Genomic DNA, 20,799 nt, shown 5'->3' with positions numbered 1-20,799 from the left:
TTAGCTGCTTCCCATCTGGCCCATGTACAGAAATGGCTGGACGGGAGCAGCACTGAGGCAGGTGGGTGTACCCGTACGTCCCCCTTCATCAGAGGCTCATGTATGGCTCACAGAGCATGCACCTGGGAGCCAATGATTGCTGTTGTGATCACATTAGTGCTGTGTCTGGGCGATCACATGGTATTGTTCAAACTCTGTCAGGGAGTCCTGAGGCCTCTCCAGGAGCTCAGTGAAAATAGTTTGCGAAGTGTGGCGTATCTGGTCAAGTTCCAGTGTTTCAGGTTTGCCCCGGACCTGTACATTCTTCCTTCACCCCGTTATTCAAATCCTCAATATAACAGATGGAAGAACAGATTTAACCACTTACCTACCGGGCACTTATACCCCCTTCTTTACCAGGCCAATTTTCAGCTTTCAGCGCTGTCACACTTTGATTGACAATTGCGCGGTCATGTAAGATTGTACCCATATAAAATTTTTATAAATTTTTTTCTCACAAATAGAGCTTTCTTTTGGTGGTATTTAATCGCTGCCGGGCACTTTACTATTTGTGCTATAAACAAAAAAAGTGCAACAAAAATTTGAAAAAAAAAAAGTTTCTTTGTTTCTATTATAACATTTTTCAAACAGGTAATTTTTCTCCTTGACTGATGTGCGTTGATGAGGCAGCACTGATGGGCACTGATAGGCGGCACTGATGGGCATTGATAGGCAGCACTGATGGGCACTGATAGGCGACACTGATGGGCACTGATAGGCAGCACTGATGGGCACTGATAGGCAGCACTAATGGGGTGTCATGGATAGGCAGCACTGCTAGGTGGCACTGAGACAGCACTGATAGGTGGCACTGACTGGAATTACTGCTGGGCACTGCTAGGCATTGACTAGTGCAACTGCTGGGCACTGACTGGTGGCACTGACTGGCAGCACTGCTGGGCTGCACTGATGGGCACTGGTGGGCGGCACTGCTGGGCACTGATCATCAGAGCACTGATGATTGGCGCCGATCCCTGCTATGACAACTGCCGGTTCTCTGCAGTACTTTCCTCACACTCTGACAGCGTGAGGAAAGTGCAGCCGAGAACCGACAATTGCATTTCCCGGTGATCAGTGTGTCATTGGACACAGCTGATCACGTGGTAAAAGGCCACTGTGATTGGCCTTTTACCACATCACGTGATCAGCTGTGTCCGTAGGACACAATGATCATAGAGATCTCCGGGGGCGCACCCCTGGGGGCACACAGGAGAGCGCATTCTGGGAGGACGTCATATGACACCCTCCCAGAACTGGCCGTCCGCAGTGTAGCCGTCATTCGGCTATCTGTGGTTGGCAAGTAGTTAATGTCTGATGCTATCGTTTGCAGGTCAGACATTTTCATTATTTATGCATTTAGGAGAGTAAGATAGCATCTCCTACCCTGTTATAGTCCAGAGCCAGAGAGCCATGAGGCACGTTGGATGTTGCAGCCACCATAGAGCCTTGGCTGGAGGAGCTAGGTTGGGTCTGGAAAATTTAGGGCAAATTTGTACTGAGTTGTGAGCTGGGGGTTTTAAAAGGCTGGACATATATGCGTACTTTGTCTATGGTGGATAGTCTTAGTTTAGGCTGTGGATTTCCTGCTGTAGAGCCGGAGTGCCTCTAACATGCAGCCATCCTCTTCATGTGCCAAACCACGCCTCCAATCCCATTTTGTATCCTACTAGAAAATTTTAAAAAATGGATAAACATGAAATAAAATTGTAAAATATAAAAAGTAAGAAAAACCCTAATAAACCCAGCTAAACAGCAACATTTTCTGCTGAACTATGAACATGGGGGGTGCACAAGAAATAGGTAGCACAATACAGCACAGGATAGCACTGTACAGAAAAATCCTAACCCCCCCCCCCCCCCATGGATTTTCAGCTCTCCCTTCTTGCTGCTGGGAACCCACCTATTTATAGTGAGGAGATTATCACATAACAACGCCTCCATTACTGGTCCTTCTAGGCTAGCTGACCAAGGTTCAGAGGCCAGGCAGTGCATAATATTTACAAATTCAGTCTAGTGAATTCTCAGATTATCTTGCTGGGTCTGCGAACACTCAGGATTTGCCGCAAACTCTCAGTAGCAACACCCGAATGTCATCCCTACTCATCATTTCTCTACCTGCTGGACAGCCTGTGACTATGAAGCTGGCCATAGATGGATCAAAATTCAGCCGGTTCAACAGGGACAAGATGAATTATTAACTATGTGTGGCTGCTCCCGCTCTACAGAAGTCGATTTAACAATTGACTTCTGTTGAACATTCCTGTTGGTTAAATCTTCATTATCAGTCATCAATGTTACTGCGAGGAGGATTCCTTCAGTCATCTCACTGGTGTGGATGGGGGAATCTATTTGTTTTTTTTCAGCAGCCTGCTGGATGATTGAAAAAATAATAATTATTATTATTATTATTATTATTATTACATCGAGTTTATATAGCGCCAAAGGGTTTGCTCAGCGCTGTACAATAAGGGGAACAATACATGGCACAGTACAACAAAAACAGACAGCGTACGAGGGGTAAGAGGGCCCTACTCTTTCAAGCTTACAATCTAGGATAATGATCAATCTATAGCCAGGTAAGACATATTTTACCCTCCATGTCTTACCCACCCATTTCACCCCATTCCCCAGTCTATTCCCTCCATACCTTTATGAATGCCAGGATAAGATGTCCCTCTGAAAAGACCAATTTTAGGTATGCTCCAAAGTGATGACAAAATCCTTTGGCCTCTGTGATTGGAGGTGATGGGATGGTGACCTAGAAAATGCAACACAGACAATGATCAGGGTAGAACAGACCAGATTGAGGACTTAAAAATACTTTGTTTTCTGCAGTGTTGGGTCATCAGAGCCAGTAAAGTCTTCTCTGCTGGCCTAAACATTGCCTAAACTATCAGACTCACTGACTTATGTTTTAGTATATTTTTTCATGAATGTGTTATCCCCAATATAATCTCTTCCTTCATTTCATAGCTTTTCTTTTTGGTTTTGCTGCTTCCAGCAGTGTATGTTTTATGTTGGAGTTTTTATCCAATCATATTTCAGTGACACCATATTCATACTGTATAATGAATGACTCCAATCACTGGGTGAATGTTTCCAGATTTCATATCTCCCTTCCCTCACCCACCACAATGATAAGAGCTGGGGGATCTTTACTATCACAACCAACGATAATAGCACACTGTTGTAAGACTTATGGCCAGTGCCCTTTGCTGGCAGCTCTGTCTATGACCTCAGAACAGGATGTCATATAGTCATTGATCTGGAAATCACGGGATTTGATGGGATAATCTAAACCAATCCTAACTTGTACACCTGGATCTGATTATCTTCATTGGCTCTCAAGCCTTTACAAATTCTAGATTATACTCAGGACCAGGGCTTTCTTCAGCAAGAACTTGGTGGAACTCAGTGCTACCACCTCTGGATCTCATCCTCCACTCCCTGTTTACCACTGTCACTTGTATACACAGAAGCCCGGCTTCCATGCTTACAAGGACAGCTTGCCTCTCCCAGTGGATCCACAGATGCAAATAAGAAAGGAAGAGTCACCTACAGTGCAGGGAGATTTATAAAGGTAAAATGTGTGGAAGCTATGAGGGAATGGGGGGTGGTGGAAGATGAGAGCAGTAAAGGGGGATGTGCAGAGTTGGGAGATGGAGGGAATGGTGCAGAAGTCAGAGCTGACAAGGGGTGGAATTGAGATGTGTATGGAGGATGCAGAGGTAAGGGCCTGTGAAAGAGAGCTCAACTCTGCACTCTGTATGTGGTTTACCCCTGAACCCTGCACCCTGTACATAGCACCCCCCTGAACCCTGCACCCTGTACATAGCACCCCCCTGAACCCTTCACCCTGTACATAGCACCCCCCTGAACCCTGCACCCTGTACATAGCACCCCCCTGAACCCTGCACCCTGTACATAGCACCCCCCTGAACCCTGCACCCTGTACATAGCACCCCCCTGATCCCTGCACCCTGTACATAGCACCCCCTGACCCCTGCACCCTGTACATAGCACCCCCCTGACCCCTGCACCCTGTGCATAGCACACCCATGATCTCTGCACCCTGTACATAGCACACCCCTGATCCCTGCACCCTGTACATAGCACACCCCCGACCCCTGCACCCTGTACATAGCACACCCCCGACCCCTGCACCTTATACATAGCACACCCCTGATCCCTGCACCCTGTACATAGCACACCCCTGACCCCTGCACCTTGTACATAGCACACCCCTGATCCCTGCACCCTGTACATAGCACACCCCTGATCCCTGCACTCTGTGCATAGCACACCCATGCTCAGGACTGACTTACATTTCTGATCTCGGAGGTGTTCAGTATTAGTATAAAGATTGCCTTTATTCTTAGACAGACTCCTGATCCACCAATCAGAATATATTCTGTGGGAGAGGGTGGAGGAGAAGGTCCTTGTGCGGTATGATTGGTGGGTAGCACAATGGTACGATGTGTGGTGTGGTGGTCGGCAGTATTTCTTTCACAATTCTGACACTGCGGAGTCGTTATATTCTGCATAGTAGTCGGTCTTGGTGTGACGGCCTCAATGCCTCCGGTGTACTCTGCAATACAAAGATGAGATGAAGACAGATGAGTGACATCTCAATGACGGCTACAGCTGAGATGGTTTTTGGTGACTAAATCAACAATCAATCGATCTCTTTTCATGGATCATAAATGATAGCAGCTTATTATTTGTAGAAGTTCCACATTTTGAGGTATATTTCCATAATAGCATTACAGGTCATCCTATCCCAATCCTGTCCATAACATGACAGGTCCTCTTACCCCAATCCTGTCCATAACATGAAAGGTCCTCTTACTCCAATCCTGTCCATAATAACATGACAGGTCCTCTTACCCCAATCCTGTCCATAATAACATTACATTACTCTCCAAAACCATCTGGGGTAAATGCTGCACAGTTGGTGGCACAGTGTTTGGTGGGGGGCACATTTAGGGTCCAGATGCCCTGTTTCGGGGGGGGGGCTATGTGCGTGGTCTGGAATTGGTGTTTAGGTTAATTACAACAGAAAGCAGTCTGATCATTTCTAGGTCTTATTTCGGAGCACATCTTGTCTGGAATCCTGGAGAAGAATGGATCTGGGAGGTTGTGTACATCACCTGGATGGTTCTCCTGGAACCTGAAGTCTGATTTTCTTTATAAAATGGTGATCTGTGGACATTATTGAAGGATAAGTTCACCTTTTCATAAAATATATTAAATGCACATTTTTTGCAGATGCATTGAATATTTTTTTCCTGCAGAGCAGGTGCAATGCAGGGCTCCTGCAGACTCTTAGGATAGTTGTCTAGTTGTTCTTTTCAAAAAGTGAAATCCATTTGATCCTTTGGCACTGATCCTGCAAACACCATCGGTTCTATTATTATTATTATACAGGATTTATATGTCGCCAACAGTTTGCGCAGAGCTTTACAATATAAAGGGGGACATTCCAATCACAGTTCAGTACAGAAGGAATAGGAGGGTCCGGATCATGGAGCTTACAATCTAAAGGAAGGGGGAAATGATACAAAAGGCGATAGCTCCAGGGGATGATCTGATGGAGGTGACTCAACTACAGGTCTTATGTGGAGGAGGGGTAGGCTTCCCTGAATAAGTAAATTTTCAAAGATCACCTAAAGGCAGAGAGGGTGATGGCTGACCGCACATACTGGGGCAGCGAGTTCCAGAGGATGGGAGGGGCTCTTGAGAAGCCCTGGAGGTGAATGTGGGAGGAGGTGATGAGGGACCTGAAGAGCAAGATGTCTTGGGAGGAGTGGAGTGGGCGATTTGGACGATATCTGTGGATGACGCTGGTGATATAGCTAGGGGAAATGTTGTGGATGGCTTTGTAAGCTGTGGTTAGTATTTTGAATTTCATACGTTGGGTTAGTGGAAGCCAGTGAAGGGATTGGCAGAGAGGGGCAGCAGACGCTGATCGGTTGGTAAGGTGGATGAGTCTAGCAGAAGCATTCATAATAGACTGAAGGGGGGATAGACTGTGTAACGGTAGGCCAGTGAGGAGGAACTCGCAGTAATCAAGGCGGGATATAACCAAGGCATGGATTAGTTGCTTTGTGGTTCCATTAGTCAGGAAGGTGAGAAGTCTGGAAATGTTCCGGAGGTCGAGGCGTCAGGATTTAGCCAGTGATTGGTTGTGGGGCTGAAGGAGAGGTCAGAGTCAAGGATTACACCAAGCACCCTGGCATGAGGGGAAGGACCAATGGTTGTGCTGCTGATCTCAATGGTAAAGCCATGAGTGGGGGGTCGGGGGGAGGAAATATTACAAGCTCGGTTTTGGAAAGTTTGAGTTTGAGGTAGTGGTGTGACATCCATGCTGATATGTTGCTCAGTAGATATATTACATTCCTCTGACAACTATCCTGCACCAGCTGTACAACCTGGCTGTGGATGTTGCTGGGTGAACTCAGTGTGGGGTCTTTGCGGCCCCTTGGGGGGGGACTTCTGATGGCGGTTTTTGGAGGCATCAGTGGGTGATGGGAGAGGGTTTTTAACTAAATATGGCTGTTTGTGAACATTTGTATCAATATTGGATGAGTTCTATCTTGCCATCCTCTTCTTCAGTCTACCCTGTGGAAAGAAATATGTTTTTATGAAACGCGTCAGTCCTTCACTGAAGGATCCTTTCCTGTCTATATCCTCCATCGGGATGAGGAGGATTTTCATTTACATCAAGCTGACACTCACATATCTCTGTATTCAGTCAATCAGTGTTTGTAATAACACACATATAGTATGTCTGTCATGTGATTTGTATGAATTTGTAATAAAATGACTCGGTATTTGTAGTATTAGTTCCGTTGCCTTTAACCCCTTTCCTGCTGGGCATTTCCACCCCCTTCCTGTCCAGACCAATTTTCAGCTTTCAACGCTGTCGCACTGTGAATGAGAATTACGCGATCATGCAACACTGTAGCCATATTACATTTTTATCATTTTTTTTTTTAGACAGATAGAGCTTTCTTTCGGTGGTATTTAATCACCTCTGGGGTTTTTATTGCTTGCTAAACAAACCAAAAACAATTGAAAATGTTTAAAAAAAGAAACGTCTTAGTTTCTGTTATAAAATTTTGTAATTAAGTGATTTCTTCTCCTTCACTGATGTGCGCTAATGAGGCTGCACTGATGTGCACTGATAGGCGGCACTGATAGGCTGCACTGATGTGCACTGACAGGCAGCACTGACTGGCAGCACTGATAGGTGGCACTGAAAGGCAGCTCAGATGGGCACTGATATGTGGCATTGATGTGCACTGGTAGGCACTGATATGTGGCATTGATAGGTTGCACTGACTGGCACTGATAGGTGGCATTGGACACTGACAGGTGGCACTAATGGGGCAACACTGATCATCAGTGCTCTGATGATCAGTGTAGATGTCCCCTCTGAGTAATGCCGATTACCGGCTCTCCTCTCCTCTGTCAACGTGACAGTTCGTGAGAAGAGAAATGCCAATAACTGGCATTTCTTTATTTACATGCAATCAGCTGTGATTGGACACAGCTGATCATGTGACAGAGCCGCCGTCTTCATCTTTTTCTTTTGATTGGTGATCCGCTGTGTCCCAGAACACAGCGCAAAACTGATCGCCACGCTGCGCCCCCTTGGGGGCGCGCATGAGCAGTTAGAGGGGGAGGACGTCAGATGATGTCCTCCCAGAATGAGAGAACCGCCTTGCGCCCATCATTTCCTTATATGGCGGGCGGGAGATGGTTAAAGTCCCACTTCTTCCTCAGGATGATCGTTCATTTTGTTTTCAAAAAGTGACAGCAGGTGGGGGGAGAGGATCCTCTGCCTGTTGTCACAGAGCAGGGGAATCAGTGGAATTGGCAGCAGGAGCTGGAACATAATATTGGGTCCTAGAAACAAGGCGAGATCACATCTGATTCTGAAGGAGATTGTAGATGAAGCAAGGTGGAGGTTTATGTGAACATTCATATTTGGGGGGAGACCTTTACAGAAGAGCTCTGCAGAATAAGCAACTAGACCTGTGAGATTCGTTTCATTATGAATCACAATACTGACAAAATGTCCGTTATTCGTAGATTCGTATGTATCTGAATTTCTGAATCACAATAGTAAACAAATTTCAATGAATCCAAACAAATTATCCGGATTCCGATACAAAATTGCACTTGAATTTGAAAATGAATTTGAAATGGAAACAAATTGAAATAAATACAGTAAGGTATAAAAGTGAAATAAGCTTTATAGAATAGAAAATAAAAAAGAAATGAATAGCATAAAACATAACAGAATAGAATAAAACAGATTAAATATACTGTAACCATCTTCCAAAATTTAAATTTCAAAGTTCAAATGTCAAAATTTGGATTTCTAAATTCAGCCCAATTTGAAATTAATGAATATAAGAAATTATTTCCGAAAACGAATCATTCTAACATACCGAATATGAGGAAACAAAATGAATACCAAATCCAAAATGAAACAAAACACATTTATCAGTCATGCACATCTCTATAGGCAGCAGGATTGCTGATATCAGAGACTTTTAGAACGCTGTCAGTTTACACTGCGCTTTACATATATATTGTACATTCACATCAGTCCATAACCCTCAAGGGGCGTACAATCTAATCCCCAACTCACATTCATACATACACATATTAGGGCCAATTTAGACAGGATCCAATTAACCTACCAGCATGTCTTTGGCGTGTGGGAGGAAACCGGAGTACCCGGAGTAAACCCGCACAGGGAGAACATGCAAACTCCAGGCAGGTGGTGCCATGCTTGGTATTGGAACCAACGACCCGAGTACTGCCAGGTAGAAAGGCTAAACATTTAGCCACTGTGCTGCTATTATGTGATGTAACACTAACCCTTAGGAGTCGCTGAGATTTGGGTCCCCCCTGAAGCTCTACACAGCCAGGCAACACGCATCTTCTTCCACACTTCACACACTGGAGTCAGGAAACAGTCCTTGAGCTTGGCTTTATGATTTTATTAAAGGATTTAGATTTTGGATGGGGTTGAGGGGTGTATATGATGCCCAGGGAAACTGTGGACTTAGCAACAGTCTCTCCTTTAATAGCATGCTAGCTCTCTGGTGTACCTCCTCACACCCCAGATGAATCCTCCTCTTCATCCAGCTGTCTGAGTGAATCCCTGGGCAAGGGGACCCAGAAGCTGCCACTTTTAGTAGAGCATGCCCAGAGGAGAAGCTAGTTGGGTTTTCCACCTGACTACCCTCTCCCCTTATCCAGCCCAGGGGGTGTAGGATTCCTCATTCTGTCTCACCTGTGAGCTTGATGGGTTGGTGGCTGCTTCCAGGCAATATGCTGGTCTGGCTCCTTCCCTGCTCCCCAGGTTGTCCTCTCTCAGGGGACAGTGAGGCAGAGAGTGCCTCCTTTCACGATCCTGCCTGTAGGTAAGCCCCTCTCCTGGGCCCCCTCCCAGGCTCCACACTCCAGCCTTCAGTTCATCTTCCACCTGACACTCTGACCACTTCCTCCAAGGTCCTGCAGTATGTAAAGGTTGCCTTGGTCACCATGACACACTTTCTGCCAGGGGATTTGCCGAGGTCCCTCAAGTAAGTAGATCGAAGCTTCCTCCCCTCCTCCAGAAAGCTCTCAGGTTTCTAGAGAGGTGGGAAGCCTCCAGAGCTCTGACCTTCAGAATCTCCCTGCCCTGTTCTAGGTAACCTGACTACCTCACTCCCAGGCTGACTCATCCCAGGCTGCTACTCAGCTTCTACCTAAAAAACTAGCTTGCTCCCCCTAGCTAAGTTTAGGGGCACTACAGTTATATTGAATTTCAATTTAGGGTGGAATATATAAATATTGATAAATGGTGGATTTTATATCAGACACTGAGTGGGGACACAAATGTTTTATTATTTGATATATTAGAGTTGTTAAAGTGCACTAAGGTAGCACTAGAGCCGCACATTTATAATATTGTCATCCCAGTGTGACTTACCTCTTGGGAAATGGTCCCCATCCAGTGTAAAGGCCTGAACCTGGACATCCAGGAGCACAAGACTCAATCTGTGATCAATCCTCAACATTACTTCTTCACAGGTAAATGGATGTCCAAGTGGGGTCACCAAGGTTTTTAGAGACATGGATTCTTCTATGAGGGTCCCATCTGTAAACCAAAAACATACAGATAGGTTACATCTGAACATGACTGCCAAGTGTAGGAAGACAAAATGATGTGTGGTCGGGGGATGGTAGACATAGGAAACAAGGCTGGACATGGCTAGGTGGTACGTGACACCACCTTTAGACACCTAAATTGAACTGATAGAAGAAAATATAAAACTGCAGTGAGCGCTCTCAATAGTTAGCAGCTGAACATTCAAGGAAAAATGCAAAAAAAGTCCTAAGAAATGTATATAAAAAATGCAGCGCTATCTGGTATTACTATATCATAAGTGGTTGTGGTGATATCCAAACATGAGTGAAGGAAATAATAAATGATTAACAAAAGGTCACAGTCCAGTAAAAAAGGTGCTCGTTGATTCCCAGTGCAGATGGTAAAAATGCGCACTAGCCAGAAGCGTATTGGTAATACGCATGTGAGTAAATATCCTGAAGATTCCCCTCTTTTCTGGTCTGATCACGAGTAAGAACTGGAAAAAGTGAAGATGAAGCGCCCTCGTGTGGTGAAGATGTGGTCCAGCAGGTCAGAGAAATCTGCCAAGATGTAGTTCCCCCTCTCAGGAGCTGACACAGGAATCACTGTGGGGCTGTAAAAGTTGAAAGAGCTCTTCGCAGGAGACACAGGGAAAAACTCATAGTGTAGTAGGTAAGTGACTATTAGAAAAGCAAGGGTGTATAGTAAAACCGCAATGGTGCCAGATATGGGTGAACAAACTGACCCTTTAAATACAAAGATGGCCGCCGGGCCTCCACGTGGCACCGGCGTCGTAGTGTCAACGGTTTCCTGGGCTCCAGATGCGTTTCGTGCGCACGCACTTCTTCAGGTAGAGCAGAGGACTGATAGAAAATATATATATATATATATATATATATATAGTAACTGGCGCATGCGCACTATCACGGCGCCATCTTGCCAGAGTCGGAACGGCCGTGTTAACCAAGTGCGCATGCGCGGACGCCATTTTACCATGGGTATAATATACGATCGTAACGAGAATGTCAGAGACAGAGCTCGGATCGTGTGTGGGTGGCAGATGATGCCAAAAGGTGCATGGTGCTTGAAGCAACTCAGTTTATTTGGTATTCAGAAGATAATACTTCAATGGAGGTATACACCACAATTGTATAGTGCACGAGAGAAGGGAATATAATCATGCACTGAAAATGTGTAAAATGACATTTGTAATTAAAAGTAGTAAATGGTCATTGTATATAAAAAGGTAAGTATTAAAATATATATATCAGGTATGGGGAATTATTATACTTATGGAACCTGATACGCATATAGGGAGGATTTAAATAGAATTACAATTAGATAAATGGAGATTAAATAGTCGAAATATGTGTAAAAAAAAAAAAAATTATATATATATATATATATATATATATATATATAAAAGAAACCCTTTATGGTAAAAAAGCATAAAAAGATCATACATGGTACATATCCCACATAAAGTGGGTTAGGCAGAAATTATATACAGTGGCTGAAAAACATAAGCGTGTATAAAAAAAACGCACATACCTAAAAAGTGGCTAAGAGACGTAAATGCATGTGTAGTAAACGTATGTCATGGACATGAAACAAATGTGTGATCCATTGTCTCACATAATATAAATAATAAAATAAGGTAAAATTGGAGGTAAAGACTGATCCAATGGCCTAAAAGCATGTAGAATAGAAGCACGTGCTAAATGTAAAGGTCATGATAGTTTATATATAAATGTGAAAGGTAAATGTATATATCCATCTAAGGTGTGTAAAAGTAACAGTCATGATGAATGGAACCACAGTAGTACAGGTAAGTATAAAATCAGCTAAAAATGGACTCAACTGTTATCGATAAAGCAGTTGACGTCCAATTCAATATTAAGTCCCGCTGGGTGTAAAGTGTCCAGATCATAAATACATTTTGTCTCTAGTTGTGAGACGGCCCTGGTTTTAAAAGTTCCTCTCCAATGTGAGGTTACCGTATCTATGCCTACAAATCTACAGATCTCTATTGTGGTGTCTCCTATAACGGAGGGACAAGGAATGTTCCTTGTATCCTTTCTTTATATTGTTGATATGTTCACGGAGGCGATCCTTAAGCCTCCTGGTTGTTCTCCCTACGTATTGTTTTAAGCAGGGGCATTCTAGTAAATATACCACATCTGCTGTTGCAGCAAATAAATTTATCAATATTGTATGATTTGCTGGTCTGGTTGGAGACAAAATTATCTATCCTTTTCCTCTTGCCATTACACTTACAGGCAATGCACTTATTACACGGGTAAAAACCCGTGTAAATAAACAGAGTGGGAGGTGGTGTGGGTGTTGTAACAACATTGGGAGCAATTTTGTCCCTTAAGGTGGTGGATCTCCAGAAAATAACCTCAGGTTTTCCTGGGAGTATTCTCGCCAGAGTGGAATCTGCCTTCAGAATCCCCCAGTTTTTATTTATTATGTGTCTGATAGATCTGTGTTGGACCGAAATGTTGTGATGAATGGACAGACCAAATCTTTAGGTGGTTTGGTTTGGGTCCCCAATAACTCACCCCTATTCATATTAGCTACCGATTCCACAATATTAGTCAAATTCTCTGTGTTGTAGCCCTTTTCAAGGAATCTCTTCTTGAGAATGTTTGCCTGTGTGTGGTAAGTATTGATATCTGTGCATTTCCTCCTTAGTCTGAGGAATTGTCCTTTTGGGATGCCTGAAAGCCAGCTGGGATGATGGCGACTTCCTAGGGGAATAAAACTATTACGATCTGTGGTTTTAAAAAAGGATTTGGTGACAATACGTCCGTTAAGATTTAGTAAAGTAAGATCTAAAAAAAAAAATCAATTTCAGTGCTACTATAGTTAAAGGACAATTTGATATGAACAGTGTTATTAAGAGTGGTAAAAAAAAAAAAAAAAAGACTGCTCGGTGCCATTCCAGAATAAGAGGACATCATCTATGTACCGCTTGTAAAACATTACTTCTGGCCAGTCCATAGCATAGATGTTGTCCTCTTCCCAATAAGACATAAACAGATTTGCCAAACTGGGGGCAAATTTTGCCCCCATGGCAACTCCTCTGATCTGCAAATAGTAATTGTTGTCAAACCACATGTAATTATTGGACATGGCGAAATTTAAAAGTTCTAATATAAAATCAACATGGGGAGAAGATAGTGTACTTTCATTAGTGAGGTAATGTTTGGCGGCTGTCATTCCATCATTATGAGTGATATTGCTATACAACGCATCAACATCCGCTGTTACCAAAAATGTGGATGAAGGAATAGAGATGTCTGATGGAATTAAGGACATGCTTAGTGTCCTTCAAATATGATGGGGTATGGAGTACTAGTGGCTGTAGATGTTGGTCAATATAGGCACCTATTCTGGAACATAGTGAATCGATGCCACTCCCTAATCAGCCTGCCAGGTGGTTTCAATGGATTTTTATTTATCTTGGGCAAGATGTATAAGACCGGTAAGCGGGGGGCTTTTGGACACAGAAACTCCTTCTCTTTTTTGTTTATAATAGATCGGTCATGCCCGATTTTGATAATGGTCTTGAGAGTGCGTTTATACTCTGATAAGGACACATCCACATATCAATTACTTCATAAAGATCCCTTAAGGATATTATGCACTTCTGCTATGTAATCACTTTTATTAAGAATCACTACCCCTCCACCCTTATCAGCTGGTCTTACTACAAGGTCCTTTTTCTCCAAAAGGGATTTTATTGCTACATCTGTGTTAGGATCCTTATATATTCTCTTAATCGGAAGATTTTTTTAGATCCTTGAGTACTTGATCTTTAAATAGACCAACTGCTGAATTATTCTGTGGAGGAGGGTTGAAAGTGGATGCATTAGAGAGGGAGGTATAATGACCGGTGGGGCATCTCGTGATAGGATTATTAAGAAAGTATCTTTTGATGGACAATTTCCTGGCAAATTTTTGAACATCGATAAAAGCCTGGAATTGATTCATAGGCCTGGCCAGGGCGAATTTTAATCCTTTGTCCAAAAGGTTCAATTCATCGTCAGAAAGGGTGGTTGTACTAAGGTTAAAAATGCCTTTACCTTTTACATTCTCCTTCGTTTTATGGGGTCTGTTGATTCTCCTCCCTCCCCTCTTGCCTCTATGTTATCGCTTCGTTTTCGTACCCTGCCTTTCTCTAAAAAAAATGATTACTATTGTTAAGGCGGGCATCTGGGGTTCTGGGGGTGGGAGGTGCATAATAATCATTGAATGGTGGCCTCCAATAGTGATTTTGGTATTCATGGGTATAACGATCTCCATAGTAGTCATGCTGTGAAGAATTATGATGGTGGTTTCTCGGGGTGCGGGGGGAATTCCCTTGGAAATGGACAGGGCCATATTGGTGTTTAATGTTCTGATAGTATGGTTTACGTGTATTTGATTTATGATAAGTATTGTGTGGAGCAGGGTTTCTAGGTTTATGATGAGCATTTGGATGCCATCTGTTATCCCTAGAACCAATATTTCTATCGGGTAATTCAGATAACGGTTGGAATTTGTTGTGAGTGGGGATATTGTATCCTGTATTGTGAGTAGGTCTGAAAGGTGTATTGGGGGTGTCCTTCCTTTATATGTGGTTTAGTAGGTCTGGGTGGACCTTGTTTGATTAAAGGTAGAGGGTGGATATTGTCCCCTATTACCCACTACATTATTGTAGTCTAGTGTTCTCCAACCAGACCAGCAAATCATATAATATTGATAAATTTATTGCTGCAACAGCAGATGTGGTTTATTTACTAGAATGCCCCTGCTTAAAACAATACGTAGGGAGAACAACCAGGAGGCTTAGGGATCTCCTCCGCGAACATATCAACAATATAAAGAAAGGATACAAGGAACATTCCTTGTCCCTCCATTATAGGAGACACCACAATAGAGATCCCACTAGTCTGAAATTTGTAGGCATAGATACGGTAACCTCACATTGGAGAGGAACTTTTAAAACCAGGGCCGTCTCACAACTAGAGACAAAATTTATTTATGATCTGGACACTTTACACCCAGCGGGACTTAATATTGAATTGGACGTCAACTGCTTTATCGAACAGTTGAGTCCATTTTTAGCTGATTTTATACTTACCTGTACTACTGTGGTTCCATTCTTCATGACTGTTACTTTTACACACATTAGATGGATATATACATTTACCTTTCACATTTATATATAAACTATCATGACCTTTACATTTAGCACGTGCGTCTATTGTACATGCTTTTAGGCCATTGGATCAATCTTTACCTCCAATTTTACCTTATTTTATTATTCTATTATGTGAGACAATGGATCACACATTTGTTTCATGTCCATGACATACGTTTACTACACATGCGTTTACGTCTCTTAGCCACTTTTTAGGTATGTGCGTTTTTTTTATACATGCTTATGTTTTTCAGCCACTGTATATAATTTCTGCATTACCCACTTTATGTGGGATATGTACCATGTATGATCTTTTTATGCTTTTTTACCATGAGGGTTTCTTTTTTATATATATATGTTTGACACATATTTTGACTATTTAATCTCCATTTATCTAATTGTAATTCTATTTAAATCCTCCCTATATGCGTATCAGGTTCCATAAGTATAATAATTCCTCATACCTGATATATGTATTTTAATACTTGCCTTTTGGCACCATTGCGGTTTTACTATACACCCTTGCTTTTCTAATAAAGTCAGTTACCTACTACACTATGAGTTTTTCCCTGTCTCCTGCGAGGAGCTCTTTCAACTTTTACAGCCCCACAGTGATTCCTGTGTCAGCTCCTGAGAGGGGGAACTACATCTTGGCAAAGATTTCTCTGACCCGCTGGACCACATCTTCACCACACGAGGGCGCTTCATCTTCACTTTTTCCAGCTCTTACTCGTGATCAGACCAGAAAAGAGAGGAATCTTCAGGATATTTACTCACATGCATATTTCCAATACGCTTCTGGCTAGTGCGCATTTTTACCATCTGCACTGGGAATCAACGAGCACCTTTCTACTGGACTGACCTTTTGTTAATCATGTATTAATATTTCCTTCACTCATGTTTGGATATCACCACAACCACTTATGATATAGTAATACCAGATAGCGCTGCATTTTTTATATACCTAAAATGAACTAGTTGTGCTTTTGGTGTCATTAAATGTTAACACCCCAAAAGAAGAAGAAAAAAAAACAAAAAACAAAAAACAAAAAAAACCCACACATTTTGCCTCATCAAAAAAGTGACAAACGCAGCAGAGCGTATCATAAAAACATGGAAACCGCAACATGCCCAAATATCCCATGAGATACTTTAACAATATAATGATGGTGAAGCGCTACACATATATATAAATCAGTGTGTATAATATATCTACAATGATATATATTTGCATATAGATCACAAAAAAGGAAATAATATATAAACATAGCATGCATATATAATAAATATAATACTCTAGCTGGTGCTTTTAGACCATGCTTATATTGATGGATACCTGGTGATAAAGTGCAAGCGGGTCAGTCAATCACTGACCTATATCCAATGTGCCAACAAAGGAACCCTCAAAGGGGTAAGATGGAGGAGAAGATCAATATATCACACTCTATTGTAAAGTGACAGGTGCTCTGACTGCAGACACAATGAATAAATATATTTATAAATCAAAAGTCCACAATAAAGTGCAATAAATCGTGCATAAAGGTTGATGTGCAAAACAGGCAATAGTAGTGCTTCAATCTTTCACTCCAAACATGATGCGTGCTTGTGTGACACACGTGTGTATCACTATCCAAAAGTGGCTAGAGTGCCTCCTCACCTCCTTGAAGCGACCCCTAAGGGCCACAACACATTGAACAATATGTGCTCCACAGCACTGGGGATCCCAGATAATTGGCTCCTATGGTTCCACTCAGCATCCACTGACAGATCAATTTTCCCCTCAGATGATGGTCACAGCGTCAGGAATATCATAAGGCCATAAAGAGGTAGACAAAGAGAGCCTCCAAAGTGCAGTATGATTAATTCCAATAGCAGATAAGTAAGCCAAAAAGGACACTCACAGTTATGCAGATACAATTCAGCGGTTTCCCATGTGCTGTGGGTGTACTGCAGGTCCCTGGGTGTCCAAAGATGGCATCTACTGGAAGTACGTAACCGGAAATGTGACACCGCGCTCTACGGGTTACTCCACGGTACCACGTGGCTTCATCAGGATGAGCTACTTTGCCACGTGTAGAGATACGCATTGAAGTCAATGGGCTGCCCTATGTGAGTTGCTGGAAAAATGAGCCAAAAAACATGTGCTCTCCCAACACAAAGTGTGAATGGAGCCTGAAAGTGAAATTGGTGTGTATACACAAGAACAATGAGGCTCCATTCACATTTGAACATTTCCAAACATGTAGGAAACTGCAGAGAACACACACGCTTTGCTGCGCATTACGGAAATATGCTGGAAAGGCACAATGTACCTGCAGCACAATTAAATGTTAATGGCCCCCCCAAGCACTGGTAGCAGCCGCCAGTCTGGCGTGTGACAAACGTGCTGCAAATGCACCAAAAAATGCAGTAAAAACGGGCCGCGCTCCACTCCAAAAATGTTCTGGAGCTTATTTGGGGCATTTGCGGCACGTAGGGCTGCCCTATGGGGGACAAGCAAAAATGCTCCAAAGTGCCCCCCCCAAAAAAAAAACACTAACACCGTTCTCACTCGGTGCATTTTTTGGAAAGGGTCACGGACTTTAAAACACAAAATGTTACATTTTTGGTTTTATAAACTTCAATGGAGATGTTGCAGAAAAGCATGTAGTGCGTTTTTGATGTGTTTTGCTTTTTAACCTGCCCTGCAACAAGTTGGAAAAAAATGCAAAACGCATTAAAATTGCATGGCAAAAAAACTGCAGAAACGGATCAAACGCAAACTGCATAGGTGTGAACCGAGCCTACAGGAGATTGTACAATCAGATTGCAATGTGTATGGTCATCTTAGGGGAAGAATTAGGAAAGTGGGTGGAAATAAATCAAGAGGTTGCATAGTAATGAGGGGGGGGGGCGCGGTCCAGACAGGTAACCACTCCCTATCCTGTGATGTACTAAGGCAGTGCATGATGGGAGATAATCTATAGGAAGTGATGGAAGCAGAAAGCATTTTTGTAAAAATTCAAACCGAAACGTGAAAATGTAAAACTTCCGTGGATAAGTCAGCTGAGAGATGAGCACATTGGGGGGGATGGGCAGAAAGGACATTGGAAAAGGATTCTATTTATTATAAAAAGTGAAATTCTGCCCGAAAAGGGGAACTTAGCCTTGAAGGTGATAACCAGAGAAACAGAAAATCGGGAGCTCAGGAACCAACATGGACTGGAGCTTAGGGCTCAGAATGAAGAGATTGCTCAGGTGGGTGTTGGCATAGGTGTAGGGGATATATTAATCAGCAGGTCACATCCAGCCTGGCCTATACCTCCCAGTCCGGGAACAAAGCCGGCTGTAGTAAGGCAGGAGAGATTACATGGGGAGGGAATCACAAGGAGCAGATCAGATTGATTGCAGCTACCATGGATGATGAGAATCGCTCATGATGGGCACAGGAGGTAGGAGGACTCAGGAACTCAGTGCAGGGATCTCTCCAATAGAGTTTCTGAAAACTATCAAAGACTGCCATGGGGGGTGACACCACCAGCTTCCACTAAACACCGACATTCCAGATCTGGGTGAACTGACTGTGTAACTTGGACTCGTACATTTGGATGCAGTGCTAGCGAGGGTTTACTGTGCTGCTAAATCATTCTGTCAGTTGGATTTGTTGGATTACCTTCTTCCCGTATGTAAATATAAATCTTCTCCAGGTAAAACGAACTCTCCGTCTTGTTCTACAAAAGAATAGTACAAATGGTTCCATCAATACAATTGTTACTAGTTGTGTCCCACATATTATATGTATTACTGCTGGTGCAATGCATTGTGTCCTCCTATAATATAGGGCAGAGCTCACCAACCTTCTTCCACTTTCATCCCCCTTGGCAGCTCATTTCCATATATTGTCCCCCCACCCCACCAGGGCAGAGGATGGAGTAGGGGGTGGAGCTAACAGCGGTGTGATAAGTGGAACCATTCTCCATACTTGTCCTTCAGGAGATGTAGCAAAGTCATACATTCCCTCTGATCTTAGGACAGCTGGGTGGTAGTGATGGCAGAGAGATGGATGAGGAGAAGATCTGACAGTGTTCTCAGCCCTCCTGGAACTATGAAGCTATTGACACTGTAGACTTTGCAGAGATAGCGAGTAATAAAAGTGCCAATCTCATCACTCTGCTGGCATTGATCACTTTGTAAGCCCCCCATGTGATGACTGTAGGACCCCCACTAATAGGAGGACCATCCAGGAGAGGAGAGAGGACATATGAGAAAGACTATCCTCCCTCCACCGGCCATGTCTGCACCAGTCAGTATGTACTGCTCTCCTACATGGAGCCTGGACCTAATGGGTGCACAGTGCTCTGCGCTCTGCAGGGGAGGGGACAGTGCAGTCAGCACAGAGAATGGAGGAGCTGGATGGGATGGTGAGAAAAGTGGGCGGGCATTGTAAAAGACAGCAAGAGGAGGAGGGGGAGATCCTAAAATTGTCAATGATGACTGCCCAGCATTAGGACCACAACAACCAATGACACCATGTTTCAAGACCACCCACACCATAGAAGCACATGATGCTGTGTGGCCCAGTTACCTGCATCCTAGCAATCTATGATATTAAATCACTGGGTGGCCCCATCACTGATCTTTATTCACCTTCCCCTGGGGGTATGTTTGCCCCAGGTTGAGAGTCAATGATATAGTGGAATGTACTGCCACCTATTGGGGAGTGTGGTGCCACAGCAACTTGTTTAGTTGTTCCCTGGATATGCACCCTTGTGCCCCCTCCTGGCCAGTATTAGTACAGTCACTAGCTAGACACTTCCTGCTCACGTACCCTGTTCATGTCAGTATCATTGCAGAGACAGTGCTTAGAAAGTCATTGTCTTCTTACACTACAAAGACCCTGAAAATCATCCTCTGTACTGCACTTCTGAAGAAAAACTACGCCGACTTCACCTTCTGTGTCTTGTTGAAGCCTCAAGAAGGACCTTCACTCCTTTACCCCCCCTTACCTCTATAGCTGGGATCTGCACACACCCAGCAATCCAGTGGTGTCCTGTAGGGATCCACCACCCCACCACTACACACCTGATCTCATGCCACCATCTTCTTCTGACATCATCATGGGGTCACCTTTCTCTTCCAGGTTCTTGCATCCAGCCCCATAATGACACGCATGTACCACAGGGTGTTATAGGGGGAAAGCTGCAAAAACCAGGAAGATAAAGTGCCCCCCCGATTATGTGGTGCATGCACCTTAGAGAACCCCACAGCCTCCTAGGGTTCCAGATGTGGGTGTTCTAGAAGTCCATGGGCAATGACTACTTCCTTCTCACCTAGATGAGAAATCAGAAAGTGTGGGGATGTGATCTCCAAAAATCAATTTAAAAATCTGATGAAGTAAGAGAAGGGTGATGGGGGGTGACAGTAAGTGGGAAGGGTG

At 43.5% G+C, this 20,799-nt stretch overlaps 1 protein-coding gene across 1 annotated transcript in view; it reads right to left on the bottom strand.

Annotated features, from left to right (window-relative positions):
* Window positions 1-10,197, bottom strand: part of LOC149457846 (proteinase-activated receptor 1-like) — a 136,143-nt gene extending 125,946 nt beyond the window's left edge. Inside the window, exons 1-3 of the mRNA XM_089683084.1 lie at window positions 10,034-10,197; window positions 4,365-4,627; window positions 2,687-2,797 (exon numbers count right to left, since the gene is read on the bottom strand). Of these exons, the coding sequence (XP_089539210.1) occupies window positions 2,687-2,797; window positions 4,365-4,627; window positions 10,034-10,178 (519 nt within the window). The 5' untranslated portion in view covers window positions 10,179-10,197. The remainder of the gene's footprint in view (window positions 1-2,686; window positions 2,798-4,364; window positions 4,628-10,033) is intronic.
* Between the last annotated feature and the right edge of the window lie 10,602 nt (window positions 10,198-20,799).

This window comes from Staurois parvus, unplaced genomic scaffold (assembly GCF_062004578.1).
Source record: "Staurois parvus isolate SC_StPar_1 unplaced genomic scaffold, SC_StPar_1.0 ptg000301l, whole genome shotgun sequence".
NCBI lineage: Eukaryota > Metazoa > Chordata > Amphibia > Anura > Ranidae > Staurois > Staurois parvus.
Note: the sequence above shows the minus strand (reverse complement) of the source record. Positions and strands in the feature narration are given on the sequence as shown.